At 60.5% G+C, this 16,567-nt stretch overlaps 1 protein-coding gene across 1 annotated transcript; it reads left to right on the top strand.

The window, feature by feature from the left end:
• The first annotated feature begins 1,874 nt into the window (after nucleotides 1-1,874).
• On the top strand, nucleotides 1,875-9,262 carry MKNK2 (MAPK interacting serine/threonine kinase 2). Its single transcript, XM_035569651.2, has 13 exons — nucleotides 1,875-2,019; nucleotides 3,605-3,686; nucleotides 3,836-3,937; nucleotides 4,086-4,183; nucleotides 4,987-5,066; nucleotides 5,484-5,557; nucleotides 5,651-5,755; nucleotides 6,091-6,146; nucleotides 6,237-6,332; nucleotides 7,648-7,842; nucleotides 7,933-8,097; nucleotides 8,207-8,250; nucleotides 8,725-9,262. The coding sequence occupies exons 1-13, from the start codon at nucleotides 1,972-1,974 to the stop codon at nucleotides 8,984-8,986; spliced, it is 1,407 nt and encodes a 468-aa protein (XP_035425544.2). The 5' UTR covers nucleotides 1,875-1,971; the 3' UTR covers nucleotides 8,987-9,262.
• Nucleotides 9,263-16,567: the final 7,305 nt, after the last annotated feature.

Below are 16,567 nucleotides of genomic sequence, written 5' to 3'. Positions count from 1 at the left end.
GAGCATGCAATGAATATGCAGCAAGTACACGCTAAGCACACAGTGCACATGCAGCACACACAGTGTGCACGCAGCGCACAGCACACATGCAGTGCACATGCAGAACACGCAGCACACGCAGCACACACGCACTGCTCCAGCCCCCCATGACAATGGGTCCCCATGGGCTGGGCGAGCTCCCGGGCGTCCCCAGGTGTCCTCGCTGCACCAGGCACCCGCGGGTGGCCCTGCTGGGGCTGCAGATGCCAGCGCTGCCACCCTGTCATTACCGGCTGGGTGACCTACATGGCGGCGTGCGCAATTTGGGAGGCATGTGGCTCCTCTGCCTGCACCGGAGCCGCCCGACGGGTGCCAGCAGCCAGCGCACTCCGTGGCTCCATCCCCCGTCCCTTCTGCAAGCCTCAGAGGGCAAAACCCCACAAATCCCCTATATCCCCCCGAGCCCTGCCCGCCCCCCACACCAGCTTGGGTTAATTGGGGACCCCTCGTTAGCAGGGCAGGGGTCTGAGGTCCGGGGTGTCTGCTTCACCCCATCTGATTTGCTGGAGGGTGGGACGTGGGAAGGGCAGCCCAGGCCTGCCAAAACCAGGGAATTTTGCTGATTTGCAGGGTCTGGGCCCACGGCAGGGCGGTGGGGGCCCCATGACCCCACCGCGGTGGCCCCGAGCCAGGCCGGCACCGGTGGCACTGGGTCCCCAACGGGACGAGGGGGAGAAGGAGGAAGGAAGCGGGGTGGGGGGCGAGCGTGACGGCGGGGGGCTGCGGGGCTGGGGGGGCAGCAGCACGGGGCCGGGGGGGGCCCCTTGGGTGCGCAATGGCGGTGGTGGCGGGCGTGCAGCCAATGCGCGGCGCGGCCGGTGAAGTCATGCACCGCGGTGCCGCAGCCATTGGGCCCTGCGCTGCTGCTCGGCGCAACGAGCGCGTCTGTTCTCAGCTCGGGCTGGCGTCACGCAGCGGGGGGGGGGCACACATGCAAGGGGGGGGCCACACATGCAAGGGGGGGGGCACACACATACGCAGGGACACCCACGCAGCCCCGGCCTCCCGTAGTGCCACCGAGTGTGGAGTTGGGAGGTCCCCGCTCGCGAGCCCCCCGTCCCACACCATTGAGGGGCCTCGGTGGTCTGTGGGGACCGGGGGCGGCCGTGACCCTGTGCCTGTCCCCCCCCCCCCATGCAGGCCTGGTGCTGAGCATGGCCCTGCTTGTGGCACGAGTTGGGGGGCCCCTGGGGGGGAGGGGGCACTCATGTCCCTGGGGGTCCCCCGTGGCAGTGCCCCCGTCCTGGGCTGCAGGAGGGGGGGTTCCTGCCCCTGTGGGGGTGTCCCTGCACCTGGGGAGGGGTCCCTGCACCTGGGGGGGGTGTCTCTGCACCTGGGGGGGTCCCTGCAGCTGGAGGGGTCCCTGCCCCTGGGGGCGCAGCGCAGGGTACCCGGGGGGGCTCAGTCCCCGTGCCCAGGAGGGGGGGGTGCCGGCGGGGTGCCCCTGGTGCAGCAGGGGGTGCCCGGGGGGGGCTGTTTTGCTCCGCGGGTGCAGCGCGGGGGGGTCCCGGCGGGGGGGGGGCGGGCCGGGGCGGGGGGCGGGGCCGGGGGGGGCGGGCCGGGGCCGGGGCTATAAAAGCGGCGGGGGCGGCGACGCCGCGTCCCCCCCCCGGCGGCGGCGCGGAGCGGAGTGGAGCGGGCGGCGGTGAGGGCTGCGCTACCACCACCAGCAGCGGCGGCTCTGCGGGGCCGCGCCGGTGAGCGGGGGGGGGGGCTGCGGGGCCGGGGGTGGGGGGGGGCGCAAGGGGGGGGGCTGAGACCCTTCTGACCCCCCCCCCTTTGGCCTCCTTTCCCCGCAGGTCTCAGCCACCCCCCAAGCTCCTCTCCAGCTCTGCCCGTCCTCCCCCTTCCCGCCCCCCCCCCCCCCGTTTTTATTCGACCCCTCGTTTTGTACCAGCAACGCCGCCCCCCGCCGCCCCCCCCCGCAGCAAGATGGTGCAGAAGAAGTCGGAAATCCAGGGGTTCCACCGCTCCTTCAAGGTAACGTGGGGGGGCCGGGCCGCGATGCTGGGGCCGGGGCGGGCAGGGCCGGATCCTGCTCGCTGCGGTGCACTGCGCTACACCCCGTCACCTGCCGGGGGGCCGAGCCGCCCCCACGCTGCCCCAAAAAGCACCTGGAGGAAAGCAGAAGCTCCGGTCCCACCGCTGCCCCATAAGCCGCAGAGGGACGGATCCTGCCCTGCTGTGGTGCTGGGGCGCAGCTCAGCTCCTGGGGTGGGCGTGGGGTGGGCGTCCCCGCTCCCCTCGGTGCCCCAAAGCCCCGTGGGGGTGTCAAGCTGTGGCACGGGGCCGCGACACCCCGGGCACACAGGTGGGAGCGCGGCACCCACCAGGCCCTGCGGCAGGACCTGTCGTGCAAGAGTCTTGCAAGAGGGCCGGATCCTGGCAGCACGGAGTGCACGTCCCTGCTTGCACCGCTGCGGCCGGGCACCGTCCTACCCCCGCGTCCGTCCTGGCCGTATCCCTGTGTCCATCCTGGCCGCTGTCAAGGTCGGGGTGCGCGGGAGGGGACGGATCCTGCGGCCACCCCGCTGCTCTCAATGCTGCCTCTTGTCTCGGCGCGGGGCCGGGGCTGCATGGGATCTTTGTTTAGTTTGGCTGCGAGCGCTTCGAGGGATGCCGGGAGATCATCTGCAACCTGCCCGGGTTATTTTAGCTGACACCTAATCCTGCTTTTAAGGCTTTTGGCTGGGTTTTCGCTCACCCCCCCCCTTGGTGGCTGGGGCCGCGGGGGGGACACCTCAGCCGTGCGATAGAGCTGGTGCGCGGTGGTCGCTCCCCATCCCCCAGACCTTTGTGTGCCGAGGCTGCGGCAGCCAGCATGGGTGGCCTCATCCTGCCCACGGTGCCGCTGGCAAGGCTGGGGGGACACACACAGAGGCCCTGATGCTGAGGCCGTGATGCACGGCACGGGGGGGGCTGGCAGCCCAGGGCGATGCTTCGTTTCGCAGATTTGGATTTTCAGTGTGGGGGTACACACGGCCCCCCATGGAGGACACCCCAGGAGCCAGCAGGCTGCTACTGGCTGTTTCTGGCAGTGTGGCCACGTTTCCCGTGGGGCTGGCACCAGGGTGGGTTTGGGAGCCGGGCGCTGTCTGCCCCCCTCCACCCGAGCAGGTTTCGTAACCCCACCAAGGCCGCTGCCTTTTCACCTCGCCAGCCGGGTGCCACCCTGCTGTCACTGTGCCAGCGGGGAGCCGGGGTCCTGATGTCCCCGCTGGGTGCTGTGATAGGTTTGGGGTCGTGGAGGCAGCCTCTCCCCTGCCCTGCATCAGGGTTTGGGCTTGGGGGTCAGCTGTGGTCTGGTCCTGTGCCATGGGTCACAGGTGCCTGTGGGTATGATGCTGGCTGCCCCGGATTTGGGGCTGGTGTGGTGCACGTGGCCCCAGCACCATCCCCATCGGGAGCCATGGTCAGACCCTTCTTCCCCTCCTCCTCCTCCCTTGGGCAGCAGCAGTGTGCTGGGGTCCTGTGGGAACGGGTGAGCAGCGTGGGTGCTGAGGCCAGGAGCGTGTCAGAGGCCACATCTGTACCGGGACCTCGCTCATGTTCCTATCGCCCGCAGGGACAAAACCCCTTCGACCTGGAGTTCGACCAGTCCAACCACCTGGAGCCCGTCTTCAACTTCGAGTGTCCGTCCCGTCCTGGTGAGCAGTGCACGGCTGTGTCCCGGGACGTCCTGTCCCATCCTTGCCTCGGGACGTCGTCCCCTTGCCTCACCCCGAAGGCTTTGGGGAGGGCCGGGTGACAGGGCTGTCCCCGCGGGACTGACGCGGGTGGCTTTGCCCTGGTGCAGACATGCCTTCAAGTCAACCCATCGACATCCCCGATGCCAAGAAAAGGAACAAGAAGAAGAAGCGCTGCAGAGCCACCGACAGCTTCTCCGGCAGATTCGAAGGTGAGCGGGGTGCTCGGGCAGGGTTGGGTCCCTCCTGCTGTTCACAGGGCTGGGGACAGGCCCGGGAGAAGGGACAGCAACAATGTCCCATGAGGTCTGAGGACTCTGTCCTCCCTGCTGGAGGCTGAGGTGACCTCTCCCCTGCCAGATGTTTACCAGCTGCAGGAGGAGGTGCTCGGGGAAGGGGCCCATGCCAGAGTCCAGTCCTGTGTCAACCTCATCACCAACAAGGAGTACGCAGTGAAGGTAACGTGTGGCTGCGTGCCTGGCTCTGTCTGTGCCTCAGTTTCCCTTCCCACCTCGTGTCCCCTGCTGTCCCAGCTCCTGCCACCACCCAGCCCTGTGACCGTGGTCCCATCCCTTAGCCGCACTCCTCTCCCTGTTAAATTAGGGCGGCCACGTCTCGCAGGGCGGGCGGGGGATTAAATTAACGCTTGCAACGCGGCCCGCGACGCGCAGTGAGGAGGGGCACGGTGCTGCAAGGGTGGCGAGCTCCAGGCCCGTGTGTGTCCTCCCCACGGGACTGCGGGCACGGGGGCTGAGGAGGAGGCCCTGCAGTGGGGCTCTGGAGGCTGTGGCATCGGGGGGAGCGCGTTTTGGGGGAGCAGCAGCAGCTGCTGCAGTTCGCAGCCCCAAGCCAAGGGGCAGCCCCGTGGCCAAAAAGTGCTGTCGGTTTTTGAGGGTTAGAGCCAAAATGCAGCAGGAACTTGGCTGCCCCCATGTAATTATGCACTGGGGAAACTGAGGCAGCACGGAGGGTGTGTGGTGGCGGGACCCCTGCATGGCTGGTGGCGGGGACGTGAGCCCTCATCTGCCTGCACCAGGGCTGGCGGCGGTGCAGGGCCCTTGGCTGCAGCCCTGTGGGAGGGAGCGACTTGGCAGCGCTGCGGGAACGGCCTGTTCTGCTGCCTTAACCCCTTCGGGCACCCCCAGCCTCCGTTAGCCCGGCCCCATGCCCCCCAGCCCCCGTCCTGGGGATCCCTCAGAGCCCCCTGCCCTGTCCAGGGGGGCCCTCGCTGAGCCCCCCCCACCCGCCCTCTGCATTTCAGATCATCGAGAAGCGCCTGGGCCACATCCGCAGCAGGGTCTTCCGGGAGGTGGAGATGCTCTACCAGTGCCAGGGACACAGGTACTGTGGGGCCAGCCTCAGGCCTCCGCCGGCCTCCCCTCCCTCCCTCCCTCCAGCCTCCCTTCGGCCTTGCTCCGAGTATCTCAAGGCAATGAAAAACGTTTCACCATGGCAACGGGGGGCCAGGTTGGACCCGTGCCGAGGGGCGTGCGGCTGGGAGAGGTCTGCGAGCAATTAGGGCTGAGCGGGGTGCCCAAATTCCCCCCCCCCCCACAATCCCAAGTCCCCAGAATGTGGCTGAGGGGTCCCTGGCTGTTTGGATTCAATCACTTGCGATGCAATTCCCTGCTGGCGCCTGTCCTTCGTGGCCCCCCTGGGGGGAATGATGCTGGCAGTGGGTTGGTGGGCTCGTGGCGGCGGGGGGGACCCCAATTTTTTGGGGGGTGGCACTGTGAGCCGATCCTGCTGTCCCTGCAGGAACGTCCTGGAGCTGATCGAGTTCTTTGAGGAGGAGGAGAGATTTTACCTGGTGTTTGAGAAAATGAGAGGAGGTGAGCACAGCTCTGGGGGCTTCCCGAGGGGCACGGGGATGGTGGCACGGAGCCGACCCCCCTGAGCCCTCGCTCCGCTCTCGCCCACTGCAGGCTCCATCCTGACCCACATCCATCGGAGGCGCCACTTCAATGAGCTGGAGGCCAGCGTGGTGGTGCGGGATATCGCCAGCGCCCTTCACTTTCTGCACAACAAAGGTGAGCTCAGGGCTGCAGCCCTTGCCCCTGTGGGGTTGGGGGGTTTGTGCCGCAGGCACCCTCCCCCATGTCCCCCTGCCCTGGGGACGCCCCGGCACGGCACGGGGTCAGGCCCAGCTCCATCACGAGGTGTTTGGTGGTGCCGAACCTGTTCCTCCAGTCAGGCTGACTCAAGGCCAGCAGCAATTTCTGCCCTTCCCCATGACACAGGCGGCGATTTGGGGTGGGGAGGGATGGGGGGGGGCTCCCTGTGGTTGCACCCAAGTCCCTCCCCACAGTGGGATCGGGGTGATTTTGGCCCCTCGTTGACTCCATTTTGTCTCCTCTCCCCCTAGGAATAGCACACAGGGATTTAAAACCCGAAAACATTCTGTGTGAGAGCCCAGACCAGGTGAGCAGGGAGCAGCCAGCTGGGGCTTATGGCTGGGGGGGGGTGTCTCATCCCCTTCCCCAGGGGTCACCAGCTGCCTGCCCCCCCCAGGTGTCCCCGGTGAAGATCTGTGACTTCGACTTGGGGAGCGGCATCAAGCTGAACGGCGACTGCTCCCCCATCTCCACCCCTGAGCTGCTCACCCCGGTAAGGCCACGAGTCTGCACCCCTGGGTGCCCCGAGCCCCCCCATGCCCTCTACCCCTCCCCTTGCCCCCACGTTATGGGGCCGGGGCTGCTCTCAGCACCTGTTGCGCTCAGCCACCCCCTTTGCTTTCTGGTGGGGTTGCGGGGAGCGGCATTACCCCAACACTGCACCGAACGCGGGGAGCGCGATCTGGGGGAGTAACCGCGGCCTCAACCCCCCCGCTCCTCACCGGGCTGATGCTGGCAGGCGAGGCCGGGCTTGCGTAATGCGTTCACAAGGGGGGGGCCCTGCACGGTGCGGGGGGGCTGGCACGCAGCCCGGGCTGCCGCGAGCCTTAGCAACAGCCAGCCCCGGCGGAGGCGGCTGCGGAGGCTGGCGGGGAGGGGTGGAGGCTGGGGGGAGGCCACTGTGATATCCTCCCCCGCCCCGTCCCGGTCTTATACTGGGGGCTCCCTGCTGCAGGAGGCTGCTTGGGTGCAATGGGGGCACCCTAAAAAGCTTTGGGGGGTGTGGGAGGGTGTTACGAGGACACTCCCCCCCCTCCTCCAAAGCTGGTGTCCACCCTGGGGTGAGGGAAGCCCTGCTGCCCTTATCGCAGCAGCGAGGCCCCACGCAGGGCGTCACCGGTGTTTTTTTGGCACCGCTGTTTTATTGGCACGGGGCAGAGCCCAGCTGATGCAATGCAGCAGCAGTGTGTGTGCATGGGGGGTTGGGGGGGGGGCACAAAGCACCCAAATGCTTCCCTCACCCCCCCCCCCCCCCCCCCCCCCAGCCCCTCTCACTCCTGCCTTATCCCTCTTCCCAGGGCAGCACCCAAATTTCCTGGGTGTCACCAGTTGCCTATTCTCAGCCCTGGGGGGCTGCGGGTGTGGCTGCCCCGGGCCTGGCAGGGTTAAGGCTGCGCAGCGTGCCGGAGGGAGGGCGGCGCGTGTTTTTTCTGCTGCAGCATCAGCTGCTGGCGCGGCCGGGGCGATTATCTGCTGCCTGCAGCTTTTCTCTGCCCTCGTCACAAGGCCGGCGCGGTCACGTGTGCTGGAAAGCCCCAGAGTCCCGGGGAGGGGATGGCAAAAAGGGATGCGTGGCCTCGGAGGCGTCCCCGCTGGCATCAGCTGTTAACTCCTGCCATGGCGGCGAAGGAGGAGCGGGATTGTTCTCAGAGACTGGAGTGCTGGGAGGGGGCTGTGTCCCTTGGGGCTTGTGTTTTGGGGTGACCCTTCGGTGACAAACTGCCCCATGAGGGAGGGGCAGCTCTGCAGCATCCCCCATGCAGGGGATTTGGTGACCTGACTTGGGGACCCTATGCTTACCCCCACAGTGCGGCTCAGCCGAGTACATGGCCCCGGAGGTGGTGGAAGCCTTCAACGAGGAGGCGTCCATCTACGACAAGCGCTGCGACCTGTGGAGCCTGGGCGTCATCCTGTACATCATGCTCAGCGGGTACCCCCCCTTCGTGGGCCACTGCGGCTCTGACTGCGGCTGGGACCGCGGCGAGGCCTGCCACACCTGCCAGGTGCGCCCAAAACCCCCCAAACCCACTCCACAGCCCCCCCCACACCTTGTCTGGGTGCTTTTTTCCTTTATTTCTGCCCCCCTCCCCCAGAACATGCTGTTTGAGAGCATCCAGGAAGGCAAGTACGAGTTTCCTGACAAGGACTGGGCGCACATCTCCTTTGGAGCCAAAGACCTCATTTCCAAGCTGCTGGTGAGGGATGCGAAGAAGCGGCTCAGCGCGGCCCAGGTCCTGGAGCACCCTTGGGTGCAGGGGGTGAGTGCTGCCTGCTTCCCTCCCCACACACACCTCAATGCAGCACCCCCAAAAGCTGGGGGGGGGGGCTGCAGGATGCCCAGCTCTGAGCGGCTCCATCTCATTGCAGTGCGCCCCGGATAACACCCTGCCGACCCCCATCATCCTGCAGAGGTGAGCGGGGGTGTGCATGTGCCGGGGGGGCCTGGAATCACAGAACCATGATTTGGGTTGGAAGGGACCTTGAAGCCCACCCTGTCCCACCCCTGCCATGGGCACGACCCCACCAGCCCAGGCTGCCCCCAGCCCCATCCAGCCTGGCCCTGGACACTGCCAGGGATGGGGCAGCCTCAGCCAGGGCCTCACCGCCCTCGGGGGAAGAATTTCTTCCTAATATTGGATCTAAATCAGTTTTTAATTTAAAACCAATGCCCATAGAATCGTAGGCTCCTGGCTCATGCTGCTTTGTGAGGGGTTCTGCCACAGCTCTTGTGCCCTGGGCAGTGGTCACAGTGTGTGATTTGGGTTTGAGCCATGTTTCTGGCACTGTCCAGCCTGGTGCCATGTTGCATGTGGGGTGAAAGACCCCCAAAACATGGGCTCAGCCCCCCTCCGCCTGCACCCCTAAACCCCTGCTCTCCCCCTTAGGAACAGCAGTGCCAAAGAGCTCACCTCCTTTGCTGCCGAGGCCATCGCTGTCAACCGCCAGCTGACCCAGCGTGACGAGGACGAGGAGGAGGAGGAGGAGGCGCGACCCATCATCATCAAAGCTACCTCATGGGCCATGCAGCTCTCGCCCCCCTCTGAGTCCAAGCTGGCCAAGCGGCGGCAGAAGAGCAGCCTGGCCAAGGCAGTGGCTGCGGGGCAGCACCTGGTGGCCCCACTGGTCCTTGTGGCTGACCAGGCTTGAGCCCCGTGCCATTCCCCCTTGTCCATGCCCTTCCCAGCCTCTCCTCTTCTTCTCTCCCCACCCCTCCCAGCCCTCCTCCCCAAAAACCAACACTGTTTCTAGCTGGTGACAAGATCAGGACTCGTCCTGTTGGCTGGTTTCCAAGGTTTTGCTGATCTTGTAGGGCTGGGGCTGGGAGGGTTTGTTTAAGATCTTCTTTCTTTTTTTTTTTTTAAAGGTATTAAATCAAGTGTGAGGTTGCTTCACCCAGGGCACACTCAAGGACATCTGACAGACACATGGACTTTTGTTTCTTGACTCTTGGTTTCTCCCCTGACATTTCCCCACCCCCCCCACCCCCCTGCCCCAACACCAAAGGACTCTTTTTATCCACGGCTGCTTTGACGATTTCAGCTCATTTCATACTGTGAACAAAAGCCCCTCGGTTGCGTTTCCAACAACAGTAGCAGCACTTTAACCTCAGCTCCCTCTGGAGCTGCAGGTTACCCCTGATGTTGGGGAGGGGGCACGCGGGGGGGCCCCCATCCTGTCCCGGCTGCGCTTTCGGGGACACGCTGGCATCGTGCAGGGAACTGCGGTGGCCAGAGGGGACGGTGCTGGTGTGGGAGCAGCATCCCATCCTGTCCTGCTGCCTGAAACCCCAGCTTGCAAACCTACCCCCTCCCCCCCCCCCCCGGCAGCCAGCTTCCAGAATAAGCTATTCACTCACTTTATCCTTTTAATTTTTAATTGTTATTGTTGGTTTTAAACTGCTAGCTGTGCTTCTCTACAGGGCACGGAGAAATGTCTTCCTTTCCACCCTCGCTCCGGCAAGCGGCTCCCGGGGGTAAGGTCAGAGCGTGGGGAGATGCTCGGGGTGGCCCCAATGTGGTGCTCCTGCACTTGGGGGGGTTTGTGCACCCCTGGTTTCAGAGCAGCTGGAAAACCAAAGGAAAACAACCCTTTGGGAATAACGGGGTGCTCCATGGATACAAACAGGAACCCCCCTTACGTAGGGACCTGCTGCAGGGCGGCATGACCCAGCCTGGCTTCGGGGCTGGCCCTGAGGCTGTGGTGGCAGAAGGGGGTGCCCTGGGGGTGGCAGCAGCACCCAAGGGTCCCCGCGGGGTTCCGGGGCCGGAGGGTTTGGGATCAGGGTGACAATGGTGCAGGGTCTGCAGGGCAGCTGGGGAGAACTGGCTGCATGCAGTGGTGGTCACGGTGCGCGTCTGTGCCTCCCTCGGACCCTGCTGTGGGAAGGCAGGGGTGCAGGCAGGAGGAGGACTGGGAGATGCTGGATCGAAAAGCCCACACGTGGGGTCAGAGCCAGCTCCTGCAGGTAGCGGCTGTCCCTGTGTCCTTCCCCCCCCCCATCCATTCCCCTCTGAGCACGGGAAGGGAGGGTGCCCCATTTGTTTGCAGTCTCCCCTGTCTAACTCAATGCTTGGAGCTTCATATTGTCATAAAAAAGCAACCTCGACCCATCATGTGCACAGTGAAGGTTGTGGGAGCTCGCTTTGAGCCACGGAAGAGATTTTCCCGGGTCTTTAGCTGAAGACAGTCGCTGTCTCCAGGGGTGAGGGGGAAGTTACCCTTTTTGTTTTAAGACTGCTGACAGCAATACTATGCAATACGTGTTGTTTTTTGTTTCAGGGAGGTGTGTGTGAGTTATCTTGGGAGACAATGATCGAGGTGGCGGTGGTGTTTGGGGCAGGGACCGGCTTTTCTCGCCCACCCCAGCCCTTCTGCTGAATAGCATCAGCAGGCCGGGGACAGCAGCCCACCCCCCTCCCCAAAACCACCGTGCCCCCCGATCCGCCCTCTCCCTGGGTGCCCGGTCCCGCTGCTCAGGTGGGAACCCCTCTGGAGAGGCCTCCTTTAAAGGAAAAAAAAAATTCCATCTTGATTGTACATTACTTTTTATAGCTTATTTTGTTTTATCAGTTGTAGATAATTCCTTGTTGTCTTATATTAAGAAATACTTGAATGATGTACAGTACGCGATGCCTTGAGCTGGTATTGTGAAAGCTATTGTTAATGCTGCACGCCGCAGCCTTTTTTTTTTTTTTTTTTTTTTTAAAAAAAATCGTGGGATGAGGATGTCGGGGGATGGCTCTGAAATTTTTGTCCCCCCATGCTTTTGTTGGCAAACAGCATTTCCCTTTCTTCCCACATGCAAGACCTATATTTTTATGTACATGCACTCTTCCGAAGGCTCGCCGGCGCGTTTTGGCTCGGGGTTCGGTTTGGTGGCGTGGTTGCGGCACGTGGCAGGGTCTCTGCGTCTGTAAGGATGTTCGATGCCTCTAGGCCTGGGGGGTTGCTTCTGGAGCACCTCCGGCCCTGTGGGTGCTTGGTGGCAGCAGCGAGCACCCATGGGTGCTGGGTGTGATGCTTGTGCCAGGCAGATGCTTCCCTGTGCTGTGTTCCGTGCCCGGTTCCCCAAAGCCCTTTGGTCTCCCCCTGCTCGTGGAAAGCCTCCCCCATAGAGCATCTGTCCTGGAAACCAACTTCTTTTTTTTCTTTTTAAAGCTGGAAACTTTAAGCGTTTTGGCTCCCCCTTCTCCCCCCTTTGCCCCCTCCCCTTCAGCCAACTAACTCGACTTAGGACTGGTTAGAAACTTTTACTGTGAAGCTAACTTTTTTTTATCGAAATAGGAGAAACTTTCTCCACTTTACAATTGATGAAGACTGCCAAAGCTGGTTCGACAAGAGTCACGTTAACGCACTGTTGGTTTGTACACAGGCAGCCTCTGCTCGGGGGCTGGCTGGAAAATAAAAATGAAAACAAACAAAAAAAATTAAAAAGGAAAAAAAAAAACAAAAAACAAGCACTTTACTGTATGTACCAGGTGAACTGATACAGCTGAATTGAAGTTTTCCTTTATAACAATTGTTGATGCCAGAATTTTGTATTCTGTTTTGTAAGAATTTAATAAAAATGCGTTGAGACCTATCGGAGAGCTGGGTCGCTTCTCCCAGCTCTGTTTTGTGATCGCTGTGTTCCCAAACTGCCCTGCCCTCCTCTGTGGGGTGGTGGGAGGGGGAAACTGTGGCCAGCAGAAAGTGCCTGGTTCGTGTCACCCTCTGGGGGTGCCCTCCCTGGGGCTTGTGGGGACAACCTCAGTGATGCTGCTGTCTCTGCAGAGGAATCCATGCTTGCTGCTTGAAAAAGGGCTCAGCTGCTTCCTGCAGTATCTGGATCTGTCCGGGATGGCTGGGCAGTGTGTCCTCTCCCAGGGGTGCTTGGGTGGCACCAGAGCTGAAGCCCCCTGGATGGGGATGAGCAGGGGGTGCCCCATCCCTCCTGCTGAGCTGTGTCTCTGGAGCCATTGCACTGCGACCCTGGGCATTTCTGCAGCATCCAGCCCTCTGCTCTCCTCTTCCCACCTTGTGCATCCTTCTCCCAGCCCCATCACCCTCCTTCCCCTCTTGTGTTGTCTCTCCTGGCCTCGGACTGTCAGCTTTCTTCTCCAGAAACACTCCATTTTTCCATGGTCTGTCCACCAAGAGGCTGGGTGTATCCCAGGCAGGTGGGGGCAAAGGTTTCTGCTTTGGGTATTAACCTTGGCAAACTGTTCCCCCCACGAGGTCCCCCTTCCTCTCCACCGCCCCCAAAAAGTGCCCTGCGGTTGGACACCAGGGCAAAGCATGTGTGGGGAAGGGCAGCGCTGAAAATAGCCCGGCCCTGAGCTGAAATAACCTGCGCTGCTCGGGTGCTGCAGCATCAGCCCAAAATAGTTGCTCGTGCTGAGACAAGGGAGCTGTTAACGTGGCTGCGACGCTTCGCGGTGACAAACATTCTGCAGTGGGAAAGGCGATAGTGTTGGCCGTCCTGGTGGCACCCGGGTGACATGGCAGGGCCTGTGGCCTTGGTGGGATGCAGTGGCTCGTGTCACTGGAAGTGGTGTCGGTGTTTTGTCGGCTCACCGCACTGGAAGTGGTGTCAGTGTTTTTGGGGGATGAAGCATGGCTGTGCTGGTGACGGTGGACAACCCACGCCTTGTCCTGCTTGGACAAAGCCTTTTGTAAAGACCACGGGCTCCTTGGTGGTCACCAGCCCCAGAACCACCCTGAGCGTGCAGAGAGGGAGGAATGAAGGGTTTGCATTGGAAAAAAAAAAAAAAAGAAAAAAAAGAGTAATTTTCCTTTTTCTGCTTTTAAAATGTTTCACAGTACAGGGCAGGGAAGGAAAGAACTCCTGCGTGTTTTGCAGTGGATTACCGCACCTGTCCAGGCAAACAAAACAAACCAATTAGAGGTGGTTTTTTTTTGGTAGAATGTACCATTTTGGTGGTTGGTTTGTGGCCGTGCCGTGGGCGTGCAGGTTCTCCCCGACAGCACCCAGTGCACTGGATGCATTGTGAGGCCCTCAGTGGCAGCAGGATGGTGCAGAGCAGCCAAGGCTCCCCGAATGTGGGAGAGCCGCTGCTGCCATGGCCAGAGCACACCACCAGCCTGGTGACGCATCTGCTCACCTGGCCAGAGGCTTAAATAAGCGCTCATTGCTCAAGCATGGGGTTTAGCAAGTCCCATTTTAGCCCTGCTCTTGCTAACACCCACGCTGTGGCTTGTCTTGCCGTGTGGTCTCCTCTTCAGTGCTCCTGAAAGCCTGTCACAGTCTGACCGAGCTGTTCGGCCAGCCCTCTCTGGCTATGCCAGTCTTTTGCTTGGAATGCTTATTGCAAATATAAGTGGTTTTTTGCCTCTACAATGTACAGACGCGACGGGTGTTCTCTGTCACTGACCTCTGAGTGCTCCAGCCCCAACGATTCCACTACCATGGGCTTTCAGCTGCTTGTAGCTGGCCCCTGTGCGACAGACCCCCTATTTCCAGGTCTGTATTTGGCCAGCCTTCCTCCAGCATCAGCTGCATTTCACAGATTCCTCCACCAAGAATCACTACCGTGGTTAGCCTTTTTATCGCATTGCGATTACTTCCTAAAAACCTGGTCTAAAATAGTACCGCCTTTTGCTGAGTGCCTGATTTGTGCAGAAATCTGTTGGCTATCAGATCCAGAAATAACGGTGCCTTGCCATTTTTAGGAGCGTTTGTTCTCAGCTTTATTTCTGGGAAGTTAAATTCTCCCAGATGGCACTATTTTCGACTGTATTTCTTTGTCTAATAACGCTGCTGATCTCTGCTGCTTTGGTGACTAGCAAAAAACCTCACCCCATCCCGCAGTGCCTTCCTGCACCCCTGCCCAGGTGACAGCATCCCAAGCACACCTTTGTGCTGTCCACATGATCCCGTCTTATTTCTGTCATAGCTTTCTTTCCATTGGCCTGGATTTGAGCCTCAGGCTACCACCACAAAATGAATCATTTTTCATTCATTTAATCACGTGCCAAATACATAAGCTCTAATTAGCTGCGGCACGGCCAGCATGGTGGGCAGGGGACCAGCCAGTGCCACCTGCCCTGGACGAGGCTCCATGCGACCATGAAGTGTCCAACCTTCCAGCTGCGCACGGGGACATGCAGTAGTCTGCAGCTCCCTCTAATGTTTATGGCCTGTACAAGGCAGATGAAACCAGAGCAGGGCTGAGCAGGACCCAGAAGGCTTCGCACAGGCACCATCCAGGCATCCGGACGTTGTGTTTGTGAATTTAAAAAAAAAAAAAAAAAAGCGACACTGAACTGCATGGAAGCAGTTCGGCCATCAACGGGGTGTGAGTCTGTGGCACGCTGAGCAAATGGTGTGAAAGCAAAACCGACGCAGTGTTTTTGAAAGCGACTATGTCTGTGTGCAATGCTCAGTTATCAGTAATACTAGAAATATTTCACAAGAACAAGCAATGTCCCTCTAAAGTCTCCTATGCGTTTCTGCATGCACAGATTAGATGCCAGAAGGGACAATTACGATGGCCAGCTCTGAACCCCAGCATAGCTGTGGTTAGGGGAGATTCCCCATTTAGTGTAACACAGCTTTAAAAAAAAAAAAAAATGCAGCACAAACCTGCTGGTATGTTATGCAGCAGAAACAGGTATTTGATAACGTGATACAGAACCAGGTCGGAAGCTCTCGGTCCAAACTAGTGATGTAACAATACCGCAGTGATGTGCCACGGCACTGGCCACAGCTATTAATATGGGAGATCCCTCGGCTATACGAGGGTCTCAAAGCTTTGAAGCAATGCAACCAGCATGTCTTTGTGCAGTAACAAAATGGTATGGCAAAGGCACGCAAAACAGAAGGGGAAGACAGCGCACTGCCTTCCCAAGCATGTTGAATCAAGGACCATGCATTTGCTCTCACATGCACATGCACCTCGAGGCGCTGAAGGGTTGCGTAAAGGCTCCCAAAGGGAGCACAGGTGTACCCAAAGGCTTCCGTCGGGAGCACTTTTTGATGGGAGAAAGTGGCACCATACATTTTTTTTTTTAGGGTCCTAATTAGGGTTGGGCTTAGTGTTCCGGTTAGGGTTGTTTGGAAAGAGAGAAGGCGCAGAGCCCTGTTGTGTGTGGGGTTGCGTAAAGGCTCCCCAAGGGAGTTCAGGTGTACCAAAGGCTTCTTTTGGGATCACTTTTTGATGGGAGAAACTGATGACGTACATGTCATAATTAGTGTTAGACCACTACATTGCTGGACGTGTCCTTACATTGCCTCGAGGGTTCAACAGCAGGCTTGTAGGACACCCTAGAGGCTTCTAGATTTTAGGTAGAGTTCTTATTTTGCCTCTTGGATTCAAGAGGTTGCTCCTAGGGCAGCCTACAGTGCCCTGGGAGGCCTCTAGGGCATCCTAGAGGACACTGGAGGTCACTGAGAAGTTTTACTTGGGAGTTAGAGGGCACTGGGTGGCCCTGGTAGACCTGTGGAGGACCTAGAGTGCAGACGAGGACCACAGGAGGCCTCCAGTGTGCCCAAGAGTGCACTAGGGAGCCCTGTGAGGCCTTCAGAGGATTCTAGATTCCAGGAAGATTCCTTATTTTGCCTCTAGGGTTCAAGAGGAGGCTCACAGTGCATCCTAGAGTGCCCTGGAAGGCCTCTAGGGCATCCTAGACGACACAGGGGGTCACTGGGAGGCTTTCTGGGGGAAGTACAGGACACTGGGTGGCCCTGGTAGACCTACGGAAGATCTAGAGTGCAGCAGAGGACCACAGGAGGCCTCCATTGTGCTTTAGAGTGCTCCAGAGATCCCTGCGAGGCCTCGAGAGGATTCTAGATTCCAGAAGAGTCCTTGTTTTGCCTCTAGGATTCAAGAGGTTGCTTCTAGGGCACCCTAGAGTGCCCTGGGAGGCCTCTAGGGCGTCCTAAAGGAAACTGGGGGTCACTGGGAGGCTTTCTGGAGGAGCTAGAGGGCACTGGGTGACCCAGGTAGAACTACCCAGCATCTAGAGTGCAGGGGAGGACCACAGGAGGCCTCCAGTGTGCCCAAGAGTGCACTAGGGAGTCCTGCAAGGCCTCTAGATTCCTGGAAGAGTGCTTATTATGCCTCTAGGGTGCAAGAGGGGGCTCATACAGCACCCAGCCTCACAGTGACCCCCTTCTTCCTCTAGGATGCCTTCCAGGGCATTCTAGGGCATCTTGCCAGCCTGCTGTTGCCCCCTAGTGGGTCAACAGCAGACCCAGGGCAATTTAGGGTGCCATATGAGAAACCT

The sequence above is a fragment of the Cygnus atratus genome, chromosome 26 (genome assembly GCF_013377495.2).
Source record: "Cygnus atratus isolate AKBS03 ecotype Queensland, Australia chromosome 26, CAtr_DNAZoo_HiC_assembly, whole genome shotgun sequence".
Lineage (NCBI taxonomy): Eukaryota > Metazoa > Chordata > Aves > Anseriformes > Anatidae > Cygnus > Cygnus atratus.
This window is presented reverse-complemented; position numbering and strand designations above follow the sequence as displayed.

What these genes read in the sequence shown, in the direction of transcription:
- MKNK2 (XM_035569651.2), top strand. Translation starts at nt 1,972, where the DNA reads ATGGTGCAGAAGAAGTCGGAAATCCAGGGGTTCCACCGCTCCTTCAAG. An exon ending in TACCAGTGCCAGGGACACAG is followed by an intron (nt 5,067 to 5,483) that starts GTACTGTGGGGC and finishes CTGTCCCTGCAG; the next exon opens with GAACGTCCTGGAGCTGATCG. An exon ending in TGTGTGAGAGCCCAGACCAG is followed by an intron (nt 6,147 to 6,236) that starts GTGAGCAGGGAG and finishes TGCCCCCCCCAG; the next exon opens with GTGTCCCCGGTGAAGATCTG.